At 44.0% G+C, this 16216-nt stretch overlaps 1 protein-coding gene across 1 annotated transcript in view; it reads left to right on the top strand.

Moving 5' to 3' along the window:
- Positions 1-16216, top strand: part of LOC135259488 (collagen alpha-1(XXV) chain) — a 200417-nt gene that overhangs the window by 159741 nt on the left and 24460 nt on the right. The window contains exons 14-18 of the mRNA XM_064343959.1: positions 8325-8357; positions 8687-8722; positions 12600-12644; positions 14642-14704; positions 15004-15072. Coding sequence (XP_064200029.1) covers positions 8325-8357; positions 8687-8722; positions 12600-12644; positions 14642-14704; positions 15004-15072 — 246 coding nt within the window. The remainder of the gene's footprint in view (positions 1-8324; positions 8358-8686; positions 8723-12599; positions 12645-14641; positions 14705-15003; positions 15073-16216) is intronic.

Genomic DNA, 16216 nt, shown 5'->3' with positions numbered 1-16216 from the left:
TGGGATGCTATATTGGCTAAAAGGTGTAAGTTATAACTTGTTAGAACACATATCTTGACTTGGGTTGGATGGTTGGGTATTAATTTTATCACCAACCAAAGGAAATTTGTGGTAACGTGGAACGCGCAGAGAGAGTTAGACACATTCTTTAGTAAGTAGATATTAAAACATCGATAATATAGCATTAGGGTACCAAGGATTATCATCATTGGCATGGAGGATGTACTGCGCAGTAAGTTAGCAAAAATATAAGTTAGCTGTGAGGTCGTAGAGGTAACCTCAACATATGAATAATAATAATAGAAGAAGGAGAACAAGCATAAATAGCGTGCCAAATGTAGAATTGCAATTGGAGTCACTCCACGTTGTGTGGGATTAGTAAATGAACGACTACCTAGAAGCAAGACATCGAGTCTAGGCTGTTTTTTATGCCATAGTTGATCCACAACGATCGATGGAGATAAGGTAGTCCAAAAACTAAAATTTAATTAGGAAAAAGCATAATTAAATGTAAACTGGTGATTGGTTGAGTGTGTTAATTTGTGTTGAAGAGCCAAGTGTAATATGTTTATTTACTTGCTTATTTGATTCATTACTTCTGACTGCGGTTTTATAGGTTGAGAGTGTTTTTTTGTTGAGGGAATAGTATGCATAAAAGATCATGCAGATTACACATGTAGCTAAATCAAAGTTGTGGTAGTGTCGTTTTGGGATTGAGCAAATCAGTAGGCTGTCCCCTGCCTCAACAGCACCCTCTCTGGTGGATGAGGCATCTACAGGTCAGCTGTGGCTGCTGCCCTGTCCTCTAGCACAGTAACTGCAGCTCAGATGGTGAATGGGAAAGAGTATACAAGCAGATGTTGGAAGGGTACAAAATTTACTGTGTCCTAGAATGCCCGTAGGATGTCTCTATGATCACAATTTGGCATTCTGAATGTGGAATAGACCTGTTCCAAAAAAGCAATTTAGGATTTTAGCTTTTTCTACCATTTGCTCATTTTCAACCCTGACATGCCGTTTGTCAGCGTGGGACTGTGGATACCGTGTGTCGTCGATTTACTGATTGAAAGAGACATTTGTGTGTGATCCAGCGATACACAAGTCCAGCATAGCATGGAATTGTAGACACCGCTGTGTAATTGAAGTAATGATTTAGATAAATGTCTGGTCTCAGGGCTTTTACAAATTTTTTACGAAGGAGTATTTAAAATGTACGGGAGCTTGGCCGCCTCACGTGGGACACCCTGGCAGAATCCGTGTGAGAACCATGGAAGAGCAGGCTTCAGGGTAGGGCAAGGTTTGCAGAGTGAGAAAGCGTGAAGGGGAAAAAAAGGCAAAGGTCTGTGGACATGTGCCCCGGGTTGGGCGGATTTGAAGGGAAATCATTTGACAAACTGTCTGGAAAGCAAAGCGGGGTGTTGTCCCCTCTGCTCCCCAGTTAGGTGTCAATTGCATCCAGAGATCTTGTCAAAGCCTTTGGCCGGTTTTCCAGCCGCCTGATCTTATCATGTGGCGTGCTTCTGCAGAAGCCAGTTCAAAATTAAGTCATGGTACCATCTCTCTCTCTCTCTCTCTCTCTTTTGCTCTCTCTCTCTCTCTCTGTCTGTCTCTCTCTGTGTCTCTCTGTCTCTCCCCTTTTATCACAATGCATAAAATTGTTGGATTGGAAAGACAGTCTGCCCTGAATTACTGCAGTTTGAGACACAACACAGGAGATCGCTGAAAATTACTGCATTGTTGAACCCCAAAATGTGCTCGTTTTATTAATAAAAGGATTTTGCATTTAGAGTGAGAAATTTATTGCACAAGCATGCCCATAGCCAAAGCCGGAGGTAAACCGAATCCAATAAAACTTCAGATATCTCTCCTGAGTCTCCTGATGCTGGCTGTCGTTTCTTTCTTTAACCAGGCTTGTGTTCCCATGGCATCTTTAGAGCAATTACTTTCCTCTGATGTGTAAATATTTAGCAGGGTGTGAAATCTGCTGTGATGTTAATAATCAGTTGATAATCCGGCTGTGCTTACATTTCTAATTTAGAGGTGGAAAGATGTATTTATGGGTATCAGAATGTACCGAAAATGAAGGCTTTAATGGAATACTGAGTCATCCGAGGTTCTGAGACCTTGGTCTTGCTTGGCTCATTCTTTTTTTACATTGCTATCTCATGATGCTGAAGTCACAGTCTCGCCTGAGTCATCTGGCTACAGATCAACAACCAGCATTGCCCCTGTGTAGTCTAAATGGCGTTACAACAGCGTATACTAACCTTACTTCACACTAGTGTTTCTTTTGCGCCTCTACATCATGAAACCTATGCACTTGTTGTACGTCGCTCTGGATAAGAGCGTCTGCTAAATGCCTATAATGTAATGTAATGTAATGTAATGTAACTATGGTCTCTCCAAACGTTAAATTTACCAGCGTTTGCTAGTGTAATGCTGATGGTGAGGAGAACCTGCAAGAACGGTTCTGGAACACCATATGGCTGCACCTTCGCTGACATTGGTACGGTGAAAATTCACTTCCCGAACATCCATCCAGCTTAGTGTTCTTTGTCCATGTCATTTGTAGGAAAGAACAGGGTAGAGGGAGGAGGGTAGGGGGTAACAGGTAGGGCAAGGATCACAGCTCAGAAGGTGCCATGGCGGGGAATTCGAACCTTCAGCCACACTGGGGCACTCGCATGTGGCTTGAGAGTCAGCCTCTAAGAGACTGCAGCGCAAGATTCCCCCTTTGCCCCGTGGTTTTAATGCCTCCCAGGCTGGTCCTCTCTGGCCTGGCATGTCTTCTAAGAGATGTCCTCCATCTTTTGGATGTTCTGCCTGAACCATCTGAAGGTTCTCCCCCTTTTCTGTAACCCTCCTAAAACCAGGTCCTGTGATTGGGTGGCGCTATGACAACAGTCCCGTTCCCATTGAGATCTGGCGGTGACATCATATGCATTACAATGTCCAGCCTGTTTCTGTCGTGGGACAGATTTCATCTCAGTCTGTTCTCGGTCTCAGATTTGTTTTTTAAAATTTAAAAAGTTGAATTAGTCAGTCTGCGCTGTCTGGATTGATTTAGCATGTGTTGAAGCTTGGTGGCTGTTAATGTCAGCAGTCTTTAATCTACTGGCTCAGTTTAAGTGTGGTTAGCTGTGTAACTTACACTAATGTGAGTTTTCATTCAGTTCTCAGTCAAGGTTTGCAATGCCTTGGGGGTCATAAGACATCAGCTACAACAGAGAAGCAAAATCAGTACGGGACGATCTAAATCCCCTCCCACTCTTTCAGGCTGCATGACACTATACATCAGTGGGCTTCTGTCATTTTGAAAGTTTGTTTATTTTGGCAAGACTTGTTAGCGGCTAGTGCAGCCTTGTGTGTAGCCTGAGGCAGAAAATGAATGTCCAGATGTGATGAGCTGGTAAACCGTGGTGTCTCTACCAAAGGTTCTGTGACCTGCTTGCAGAATCCAGCAGGGGAACACCTTTGCTTTCAAGTCTTGAGTATCAAAAATTTACAACGTTCCGCATAAAACTTTGGGGGCTTGTGATTAATAAGCCCACTGGTTTTTATATGATTGCTACACATTGCAGTCTATTAGGATTACTGATTACCACTTAAAGTATATGATCTGTCTAGGAAGATTGGGCTTGGTTTTACTGAAACACTGAAAGCATTACTTATTTTATGGATCGATTACTTGAGAGGATATTTTACGCTCCAGTTGAGGAAGATTGGATTTAAAAAATGTTTCTCAAAAAAAAAAAAAAGCTGGAAGCATTAAAGTTGACCACTTGAAACTTTCAAAATCTGCACATCTCTAGAGTTCCCATGGTAAATCATCTACCAGTACCTCCTGCAGTTAAAAGTACCTGACAAGACAAAGATCTGACGTCAGGAAAAACCGAAGCATGTATTCCTCTTGTGTGTAAATTCCTTTCCCACGGGGTGAGGAATCCGAGCGAGAAAGCACTTATTAATCACGAAACAAGCTAGCGACAAGTTGTGAAAACATCTGTATAAAAATGTAAACGACAGGGGAAAAAGAAAGTGGGGTCCACCGAATCCCAGCTGTAACCGTTAAGGCAGTTTATTGGCGTCAGAAATGAAAGGTGCAATTAAACGTGGCTTGTGTCTGTGCATGCTAATGACTCCCATTAAAGCCGGGGAGCACATTCCTCCACAGCTTCTGAGCATGGGGCACATGAGAGGTGCAACCGCAAAATCAGAAGCAGGCTTGCACCCCCCAACCGCCCCCCCCCCTTAATATGGCTCTGTTACCCCCCAACACCCCCTGCGGCACACCATGCCCCAAATTTCCAGCTGTAATAGACCTAACCACCCTGTCCATCCTGACTCTCACATGGTTGTGGTACTGTCCAATACCACCTTATGCCCTCAAACCCAATAACCTCCTGCTGAACGTTACAACACCACCCTGATGGGAAGGCACTTACTGCCATGACTGAAAGCAGCAATGCAGCAATCATTTTGTATGTTTGCACGTTTGCGAAGTTCTGCATTGTCTTACTTGATCAGGACAATGCATTTTATTTCAGTATATTCCATTTGTTTAAGGTCCTGCCCACCACAACCAAAACTTTCAGCTGAATGTTATAGGCCGAAACTCCCCAATATCTCTGTGGTGGGCATTATGGTTCCTTTCAGGGACACAAATCACTTGATTCAGTTCCGTAAAAGGACTTGTCACTTGTCATTGACTGGTTCCTTCATGGCTCTCCTTCAGACTCCCGCAACCGAGAACAAGAGTCATGTGACTTGTTCACTGACTCCAGTTCCTAGTGAAAGAGAAAGGGAATCATGCAGTGACTGGTTCCACCTTCACACTCTCGTTGTTCACGAATGAGAAAGAGACTTGTGCAGTGACTGAAAACTGTAGGTGGCTGAAGAGAGATCCCAAATCATGCAAAGTCATGCAGGCTCATTCTCGACCTGGTTCTGTGAAGGACTGCTCAGAAATAAGTCAATTAACAGTACACCATTACTATGCTCTTCAGATGTTTTTGCAACATTTAACCTGCATTTAAAAAAAAATTTATCTGGGCCTGTTTTTGTGCAATTCACTAATGTAGGATTTACTCACAAATAGTTGCCGCAAGTTACAAAATCATTTGCAAAAGAACAAAGGGTTCATTATGACAATATAATCTAATAGACTATTTTATGAGAAGAGCACATTATTTTGCAGTGTCTGGCAATTTATATTAAATATTTTGCTTTAATGGTACAGAATCTGTTTAGAAATGTGTACTGAAAATATACCCTTTCGTTCGTGTTTTATTTAGGCTACATTATATCACAGAGCTGGGCTATGCTGTGAACCAATTGCTTTAAATTTCACTCAAGCTGTGTCTGTCACTGTAATATGGAGACATTAGGAAGAGGGAGCGTAGGAGCTTTATTGGTACAGAATCCATTGGGTAATGCATTCTGAAAACATACTCTCATTCACATTTTATTTAGACTGCTGTAAGCCAATTGCTTTTAGTTTGACTCTGGCAAGTGTTTGTCATTGCAATGCGAAGACATTAGGGGGAGGGAGAGTGGTAGAGCGGCAACAAGTGCAGAACTCATTGTGGACCCACTTCCTTCCCGGACCCGGTTCCTTCCTGGAGTCGTTCCACCTCCGCGTTCAGTTCAGGAACTGTTGCTTTTGGTCACAATGACGGAAGAGGCTCGGAGGGCACGCCCTGCTCATGCGGATCAATGCTGTCGTTGGCTAATGGCTTCTGCAGAGCCCAATGGTGGAAGCTGTTAGGAGTAGCTACAGCTTCAGCGAATGGCAAGTTCACAACTTACTGAGAGCTGAATCAAAGGAACGAATCCTTACATGGAGGTGAGTCAGTTCCTTTCATTCACTAAAAAGATCAAATCATTCATGAATGACACGCCACTATTATTGATGACTCAGATATGGCCCCCACAACCCACCCCCATAGCACCAAATGTCTGCCTAAAAGGCACTTTTACATCTGATTCACCCTCCTGCCTAAAGCTGTCTGTGGTTTGGGCAGTTTTTACTAGCGGGGATAAAGTTGTACCACAGTATAACTTTCCATAGAAAGCTACAGTTTTTCTTGATCATGATGAGCCATTTTTATTTTAGTACTGCAGTATGGGCCCCCCACCTCAACCCAAACTTTCGGCTGAGTGTTATAGCCTTGACCCCCCTCCCCTCCCACAAGCCCCTCTTTTTAGGTATGACCTCTACCCCATTCACCCATATTACTAAACCTCTAGCTGAATATCACAGGCTCTTTTACATCCCTCCTATCTAAGGCTGCTGTGGTTTTGGCAGTTTTTTCTCAGCTGGGGGTGAAGTGGTACCACAGTATTACTTTCCACAGACAGCTTTGGAACCCGCTGACTGCGTGCCCAAGGCATTTCCACATCATGGTGATGCACAGACAATGAGACAGATGGATCAGTATAAAAAGGCCCCTAGAGCCTCACTTTAACTGCTTGAGGTTTAAAACTTATAGGTGTTAAATGGTTTCATCTGTGGTGCTATTTGACTGTATTTATTTGTTATTGCTGCGTAATGTCCTTTTAGGAGTCTGCTCCGAGCTCTTTCATTCTTCTTGAGCGTTTATGCTTTTATGCCTCCTTCTGGTGTTGTTAGAAGAGAGTCCAAATGAATTTTCCCTTTTGTATAGAGTAACGTCAAATTCAATCGAATCCAGTCACATCGAATTGAACTAAATCTAAGGGAATCAAATGAAATCAAACTGAGTCGAATCAAATCGAATTGAAATTAATTGAATTTGCATCCTCACGAAACCCGGTCTCTGCCAGGCTGTCCGTCTGAAAGCTGTCTGCGCGCTGCGTACGGGGGGGTGTGCTCGGGGCATGTGAGGTACATTGTGCTCGATGACAGGGGTCTGCTGAACGGAGGCCCGTTTTCGGTGCCGGCTGACCGAACTGTCACGGATCTGACATGTTCCAGAGCATTCCGGAATGGAGCGCCTTCGCCATAGCAACGGGGCGACTCCGAGTGCGTCTCGCGCGGCTTTCTCGTGGCTCGGGCGAACTTGTTCAGCGTCAGCGCGCTCACCGCCGGCTCTTTGGCTGGGACAGCGCGGTTTCAGAGTCTGCTTTGTGTTGCACACAGAATATTTACTGAGCTCCACGTTTGGCGTCCATGATTGTGTGTTTTTGGCTTGCCTTATATTCTTTCATTATGAAAGATGGCTTCAGTTTAGTTTCTTAACAGCTTGTATTTTCATGCGTTACAGGCCTACTTTTCATTGAGTGGCAGTTATCAGTTCCTTAGACTGTATGTATGTGTACAAATTACTTTTCTCTGTCTTGATTTATTACTGGTTTAAATGCTCTGCATATGTGCATGACCTTAAAATTGATTGGGGTCAACCATCTTTAAGGACATTCCAATCTGTTAAATGCTCCTTGGAGGAGCGAAGGTGCTCCCTGAGGATGCTTCAGCAAGCATACGCAGGTGCAGCCTTTGTGGAAGTCTTTTTTTGGAACATGTAACGTATAAATGATTCACATGTAGATCCACGTCTGCACACCTGTCTGTAACTGATGTGGCTTCAAACTGACTCGTGTCTGAGCAAGGACCATTTCCATTGGCCTAATGCACATTTCCTCGATTCCCCCATCCTCGTATCTCGCATTGGAACCTTTCCTTGTGTCCTCTGCTGGAGTTTCAGTAAGGAGCAAAGAAAGGACGAGAGGAAGAGATGCAAGGAGTGAAAATATGTGATTGGGGTGAACCCCAGTTAATCGAGAGCACCTGCATGGAGCCTATTTAAGAAGCTCTGGTTGGCTTCTTTGTGGCTCCCCCTCACACCTGGACCACATTGCCCCGCCCATGATCCAGCTAATATGTGTCTTGTCAGAGTTCATGACACGCATATTACAAGGCTATTCAATGCATAAAGGTCCACCTGTGGGTTTATACTTTATTGTTATATTGTTCTATATTGTGCTATATTGTTCTGTGTTTATGGCTAATATCTTTCAAATTTGGAAAGTTAGAACTGAAATGGCAGTTACTTCAGTTGCACCAGCCATGTATCAATTTCACCTCATAAACCAGGGTCCACCTGCACGCTGCACAGGTGCACTCACATCTATCATTTGACCTGACAGAGAAGCCAATAGATGTGGGCTTAAATTTCTGTTCACGCCACGTTTGCTATAAAATCACTGTGCAGGTGTTTCCTTTTATTCGCTTGGTTATTGATTTTGTGTTATCTGGCTCTGGGAGAGAAATGGGTATTGGTGCAGTGTGTGTTCTGTGCTGTTCTGCTGAGGAGATGCCCTAAAGATGTTATTTCTTTATTGGACAGGGAGATGCAGGATCATCTGCAGCTGGCATCAAGGTAGGTTACCCAGGACGTTTCTGGAAAGATCTCATTTCTGGAAGTTTTTCTATCTTCACAGACCACGTTGCTGAAATCATGAAATGGAGTTTGTGAAGACAAAATAACGCCTGAACAAATGTAAATACAGTACAATTGCATATAAGTGTTGAGTAAAAATGTTTAGGTTAAACAAATTCTTTGAACGCTGGACAACATTTTGATTCTTCCCTTTGGCACTATTTGTGGTGCTTTCTTTCTGTCTTTCTCTCTCACGGCATTGCTCTCTCCCTTACTCTCTTGCTCTACCTCTTTCACTCTCTCACTCTCTCACTTCCCCCCCCCAACAGGGTGAGCCGGGCGAGCCAGGAAGAGGAGGCCATAAGGTAAAGCTACAGTCCTGGACCAGAACTTCAGTTGCACCCCCTGCTAGCTGCTCAGTGGAGCTTTACTGTAGCTCAGCATTTTGAGCCTGACGGCGTTCACAGTGACAGTATCTGTCTGCAGCCGGAGACAGATATCAGCTTTTAGATCTCTGTAAAATAGCAGCTACTGGGATATGGTAAAAGCATACAGACAGGCCCCTCAGTATGGTGTGAAATCATTGCTAGGGCCAGCAGCGTATTTGGCGGACGTGGCTTGCAGGCCGGGAGACACGGAGTCAGCCATGTAGGACCATGTCTCATCGCTCAACAGCAAACCCCAGGTGTCGTTCAGGCGCCTGCAGTCTGCTTCCTAATGCTGCACATGAAGTGTCCTCCTCTAGCTCATGTCTGCGCCACCTCGACTTGGCGACTGCGCTCTGTAAAGCAGCAGAGGTTTCACGCCACGCGTTTCAGAGGAGATTGAATGTTTGTCTCTACGCTCTCTTAAATTGGGAAGCGTTTGCAATGATGAGCGCACCTGGCGAATATGACTGGGGATTCCAAACTGGAAGAGAAAGCTATGATGATATGAAAACTTAAAGCTTATTGGCTGTATTTACTCAGTGCAGACCAATCAGATGGACCTTACAGGAGTGTTTTTTCAGAACTAGTCAAGGTCATATGTAACCAATTATGTAGGTTCCAAAATCCAAAGAAGTGCTCAGTGATAGATCCTCTTATGGAAATGGAAAATATTATACATTATATATTGCAATATATTCAATTTTCATAAGGGTTCTTTGAGTGACTGTGGGGAGTGGTGACACATTCACGGCAGAAGCGTGGAAAGCTTACTAACATGATTTTTTATTTCCAGACTGTCTGGTTTTGCTTAACCTTGCTTGAATTGTCTCCAAAAAAAAAGTTATTTTTATATACCCAAGCCCCAGTGATGAGATTAGTCATATGCAGTGTTCGTCACTGGGCCCTATTAAGTAACAGGCTGCGTAAGAAATCACATACTACGTACTACATACTATATATGTATACTATCATGTATGATGGCTTTTTGGACATACTACGTCATCATCGAAATGTGCCACTTTCTTTCAGCTCTTGTGCATTGATGATGGCCATAGACCTGTTGATGTCATGCGAGGGGCACCTACAAGCATCATGCCATGTCCTGAAATTAGCGTTATATAAATGAATATGTTCGTGAAACCCTTTCTCATTCAACTAAGATACCAGTGTTATCAACAGATTTAATCTGGCAGCTAGTTAGCTGACAAAGTAGGCTACATCACATAACAGTAATTCTGCTTACATTGCAATAAAAACTAGCTAGTTGATGTGACTTTGTGTTAGGTAAACCAAAAAAGATCTTGAACGTGCATATAACCATTGGTTTTAACTAATCTCTGCTAAACATAGTGAAAGGTAATACATTTTTCATTTTGCCGCTTTGTCTTGAACCACCATTATTAGTTGATGTCTGGTTGCTTGGGTTGGGAACTATCTTAGTGCATTTTGGGATATTTATGTCAGCATAGTTTCCAATGTTTGCATACTACCATATTTCACCGAATTTACTATGATTATTTGATGCATGCTATATTGTTTTGGACATACTAAAAACGTTCACATGGATAGGCTTTCTGGAAGCAGTTCTAAGAGTGAGTGTTCAAGGTTGGTTGGCTAGTGATGCGTTCTCAGTGTTATTGGTTTTTTCTGGCATCTAGGGAAGGGCTACTGTCCAAAGCCAAGCTCCTGTAATCACATTTTATACCAGAGAGCCACACACCATTAAAAATCATTTTCTCCCTTTTATATAGGGGGAGCACAACTCCAGTCCTGCAGGGACCGGCGTATATGCTCGCTTTAGTTCTAACCAATTATTCTTGCTTCATTTACTGAACAGTGCTGGTTCACTCCAATATCAGCCCACCAGACATGTGTGTAGTTTCCAGCTATAACTCATGGCTTTAACCGAAATGCTAGAGCAAAATGGATCCATATCATAATTGAGAGCAGGATTTGGCATTAATACCTACTCTTTAAATGGTTAAAGGATAAGGGTATTGCACCACTGGTCTGTCATTCCATATTTTGTCTCATACTATTTTTATTTTTTGTTGATTGGTTTTTCCTGAATCCCATTAAAGAGCTATCATCCTCCAAGTTATTTGTTAATTTAGCGTACGGTTTCAGCCAGCTTTGCTTTCCAGAAGCCGATCTTTTTGATTTCTGCGATAGGCTTAGTTCATTGCAGTTCAGAGTTTGACTCTGTGCTCTCTAAAATGCTGGTAGAATCTCAGGAATATCAAATGCACTCAGAAATGGCTGTTTAGCTCCATTTATTTATTTATATTTAATCTTTTATAGTAATTTTGTTTTTTTCTCCCCCTAACTCTCTAACCAGATAATGATGTAAGAGTCATTCACCCATTCCTTTTTAAGAGATTCCATTGTGTGTGGTATTACTTTGTCTTCTCTTGTCTTTGTCAGTTTAATTTTTTATTTATTTTAAAAAATTAAATAAAAGTCCTCGGGTTTTAGAGTTCACATGTTCTCATTCTGAAAACTGAAATCCAATTCAGTTTCCTCCGGACTGTGGAGTCAGAAGGTCATTTGTCTGTGCTAAAATAGAGTCTTATTGTTAGTACATTAAGTACAGCACCTCGGCAGAGGCCACAGCTGTAAAAGCATTATTATTATGATGTTCTGAAATACGAAATCATTCTTCATGCTTCATAATGCATACTGCACTCACCCTACTGCTACTTAGTTTTTTTTATTAATGACTGCCTAACCTTTTTGAAAATGCTTATTAAAAAACATGCAAACACCATCACTGCTTTTAACAGCTTCACAGCATCTTGGTCATTATTTAATGAATGTTTGTGTTTGTTTTTCATCATCGTTCTCACGATTACCGTCACCATCGCAGCTGCACAACTAAACTTCATCCTAGAACAATAGCAAGGGAAGGTACCTCCAGTTCAGTGAATATTCCAATGAAACACATTCCATGTAAGCTCTGGGTACGGACCCTAACGTCGTTCTGCTGGTTTCCATTTTAGGAGGTGCTGAGTCCCCCTGTTTATATTTGGGGAGTGCGTGTCACCCTTTGGTTAGGGCACCCTCCCCCTGTCCGGTTCTGATGATGAGCGAGTGTAGCTTCATGCGCCAGCTTGGATCTTGAGAAGAAGGCATGTGGATACTTTCACATAGAAACGAGAGAAGGCATCTACCTATCACAGAGTACATTAGTGACTGGTTAATACTTTATTGGAGCCCTATAATGTTTAATGGAGCATAGGAAAAGTAATCCACCAAAAACCACTGACTTTGCTCTGTTTGCTGTAACAAAGTGATTGGTGGAGAGCTCCTTTCTGGTTTCTATGGGAAAAGGGACACCAATGTGCTATCCCTATTTTAGTATCCCTGAAAATGGAGGGACTAATTATCCAGGACTAGAGTTTGAGATCCCTGCTCTAAAACTCCCTGTAATTTGACCTCTCCAGGACTGGAGTTTGAGATCCCTGCTCTAAAACTCCCTGCAATTTGACCTCTCCAGGACTGGAGTTTGAGATCCCTGCTCTAAACTCCCCGTAATTTGACCTCTCCAGAACTGGAGTTTGAGATCCCTGCTCTAACTCCTGTAATTGACCTCTGATGGCTTGGTCTTGTCTAAAACTCCGCTGCATGGATTTTCCGGGACCTCTCCAGGACTGGAGTTTGAGATCCCTGCTCTAAAACTCCCCATGCTCTCAATTTGACCCCCTCTCCCCAGCCCCCGACTGGAGTTTGAGATCCCTGCTCAACTCTAATTGCTCTCAGACTGGTTAGTCCTGCTCAATCTGTAATGTCCCTCTGTGGTGCTTTTCTTGTGTAGGGAGAGCCAGGACTTCCAGGGCTGCCTGGACTTCCCGGGATAAAGGTAAACATGACTGTGTCTTTACCCCCTTCCCCTCTCCATTACCCCCCCCCCCCCCCCATGCTCAGCCTCCCTCTATCTCTTCTGTCTCTCACTTCTCCATTTCTTCTCTGTCTCTCGACATCTGTTCTTGCCTGTCTCTCTCCCCCCCTCCTTCCTCTAATCTCTCTCTTCCCTTCCCTCCGTCCATTTTTCCCCCTTTCCCCATCTTTCCTTCTCTGCATCTCTCCCATCCTCTCTCTCTCCATCTCTGCTCTCTCCCTGATATCTCCATCTTGCTCTCCCTCCATCTCTCCTTCTCCCTTGCCTTTCTTCCTCTCCTACCCCCACGTTACTCCTTCCCCAGAGCAGGCACAGCTCCCCAGAGCTTCTCTGAGGCAGTGCATCAGCTGGTCGTTAGATGTGACAGGTCCAGGTTCTGTTAGCTGTGATGGGAATGGGCACCATAACTGACCCTTACCTGAGCCAGTGTTGCAAAGGGCTCATGGGTAGAGGGAGAGGACGCGGTGGCTCGATGGCCTGCGTTTTGGAAGCGAGCGTGGTCTCTCTTTTCTGCTGATTGGTGTCAAATGGCTCAAGTCTGGATGTGAACAGTATTACAGATCCATGTATCTTTTGAAAGAATAGGACTTTCTGGATAAATGTGGAAAATCCAATAGGATTTAGGAACAGCTGTTGTGTGCATTTTCCCACTCATTAAACAACATGGAGGTTAACACTTTGCTAAACAGAAAATAAAGCTCTGAAAACTCATAAACTCCGTAATACGTGCCCCTATTGAGTGAAACGGGCAGCATTTTGATCCCTTAGGCTCTTTATCAGTTTTATCGCTTGGCTAAACACATTCACGCAAGTGTGCGATGCTGTGTTCACGAGGTGCTCACCTGCGCTGCTGTTTCTGCAGAGATCTAACAGGCATGAGATAGCGCTGCTGCCGTTTGGTTTGTTTCTCTGCTCCTTCTGCTCGCTTGCAACCTGTTGGCCTTGTAAAAAATATAATAATAATAAAAAAATGCTTTGTGTTTCATAACCCTGGTTTTTATTTTAAAGACCACAATGCATTTGGACTCCCATAATACTGAACTAATCTGGCGCTCACATGGTATCACTCAACTGAAGTCTGGTGCAAATTCCTTGCGGTCACCAGCACTTGAGAGGCAGCGTCTCTCTCCTGCTGTGTGTGTGTGCGCGTGCGTGCGTGCGTGCGTGCGTGCGTGCGTGTGTGTGTGTGTGTGTGCGTGTTCGTGTGTGCGTGTGTGCGTGCATGCATGTTTGCGTGTGTGTGTATGTGCGTCTTGATTTCACCGTTGTGCCTAGGAATATCATCTTTTATAGTGTGGATACAGTCCAGTCAAGTTGCAAGTGTTCAGCCAGTTAGTTAGCTTTTTTTAAGTAACACTGTGAAAGTACAAGTCTGGCCAATGAGATCTTTTCTAATGACAGTAACATTGTTGGGCATCTGCTGGTCCTACATGTCAGTTCTTGGATGTGAAAAAGCACTTTTTCTACGATGTGTCCCTGCAGTTAAAGCACAAGCCCACAACGTTCAGTCAGCTGAAATCATAAAGTCGCGGCTTCACAGACCAAGAACATAGCAGACCTCACCATACACAATTAAGCGAGCATTCAGCAGGCCACCATAAGCTCCTGTTAGAGTCTCCAGCTTTGAGACCGGCTATGCGATGAGCGGTGATTAAAGTGTGCCTTACTGACACAAATCCATCCTGCTCAGTCCAAGAACACTAGGATCCCTTTGTGGCTTAAAGAGTTTCCTTTCCCATTCTTCTAAAAGTATTGCCACCTTAGAAACTGGAATCAGTTTGGAAAAAGAATGAAACAAAGAAAACGTCCGTGCAATACTCAAAAGTGGCCACAAGGGGAGTAGTTGGGACATTTAGTCCAGATTGGGTTAGTGCTGTGACAGGTGTGAGAGAGGAGAGCTCGGTAAGTGGGTTCTTTTGTGTCTCTTGATTCAAGTTGGACTGAACATCTCGTTTTAGGGTGAACCTGGATTTCTAGGCCCCCAGGGAGAGCCAGGATTGCCAGGGCTCCCAGGAACCAAGGTAGGTTTGCTTGCTTTGTCGAGCTGGTATCGCACTAGTCTGGATATGGGGGGTGGGAGGGGTCAAAATTTGGGAGGAGCCTGGGTGAGAAAGGGGCCAAAATGTAGGAGGTGCCAAGGTATAAGAGGACTCTGGGTATGGGAGTGGCCAAGATGTAGGAGGAGGAGCTTGGGTGCATGAGGTGCCAGGATGGGGGAGGGGCTTGTGTATGGGAGGGGCCTGTGTGTATGTTTGAGGGTGGGGGAGCGGCCTACAACTTGTTTGTCATCATTCCTCTGACCTCCTGTCTCTTTCGGCAGGGCGAGCGCGGGGAGATGGGGCCGCCAGGGAAAGGAGAGCGAGGGCTGATGGGGCCTGTGGGACAGAAGGTCAGATCCTCCTGCCGCTTAGCGCCTTCTGCCTTGGGAGCCACGGGCGATAGACACCCAAGCAGGGGGAGATCCGTAATCAAACACTGCAACGCTTTGCAAGGGGGTGGTTTCCTCTCAAAAAAGCATCTAACAAAAACGTAAAAAACAGATATTATCTTTCTCAACCACTCCTGGGATCTTCCGTGTACAGCACCTCTGAACATTCAACAGCTCCTTCTGTCACATGTTCTCCATCAGAGAGTAATGCTGCCCTCTAGTGGCATTTAGATTTATAGCACATACCAAACTGACCGAGTCAACATAATTTCTGTGAAGCGCAAGTGCTAACAAATAGGAATTATTATTTGTGGCAGTTTGGACAGCTTTTAGTTTCCCACACATCAGACTAACACAGTACTGCTGAAGCAGCTCAGTTTTAAGGAACTTTGTAAGTAGAACAGCAGCTCCCAACTTGGGACTGAAACCTGCAACCATCTAGTATTTTCCTTGGTTACACAGCAGGGATGACCTCATCATGTTTGGCATGTGTTCCTTTCAGTTGGGTCTGATATTTGGGCGAAACAGACAAGGTAGCAGGTTCTAGTCCCTGGTTTAGGAACTGCCCCTCACTGCTACTGCTTGTGGATCACTGTGTCCTCTGTATGTGGAGTTTAAACCTACTTTGTGTGCACAGTGAGCTCCCATTGCAGTGTTACTCCATTGTGTAATGTATTGAGGTTGAAAGACTGTACTCTGCAGAAAATCGCATAATGCCAGAAAGGGCGGTGATTGATTTGGCACCTCATCAGTAATGATGGAGCCAGTGGGGGATCTCAAGGCTTCTACTTTCCCTGCTGTAGTCTCTCTCTCAGCCTGCTGCTCTCCCCATCAACAGCCTTCTCAACCAACTCACAAGCTGTGTGTGAAAGCACACCACGAAAGCAAAAGTATTCATTAAGTGTGAATTTCACTGCCTTTCAGAGAGCGATTGTGATGCCAGCATTCTAGAACAATAGCTGAACTGTGAAATGATAGAACTATGTTATATCATTCAGCATTCCAGAACAATAACATACTAGAACAATGTGATGTCATTCTGCATCAGGGAACACAAAATAATACTGTACAATTTGCATTAATAATAATAATAATAATAATAATA

The sequence above is a fragment of the Anguilla rostrata genome, chromosome 7 (assembly GCF_018555375.3).
Source record: "Anguilla rostrata isolate EN2019 chromosome 7, ASM1855537v3, whole genome shotgun sequence".
In the NCBI taxonomy this organism is placed as follows: domain Eukaryota; kingdom Metazoa; phylum Chordata; class Actinopteri; order Anguilliformes; family Anguillidae; genus Anguilla; species Anguilla rostrata.
This window is presented reverse-complemented; position numbering and strand designations above follow the sequence as displayed.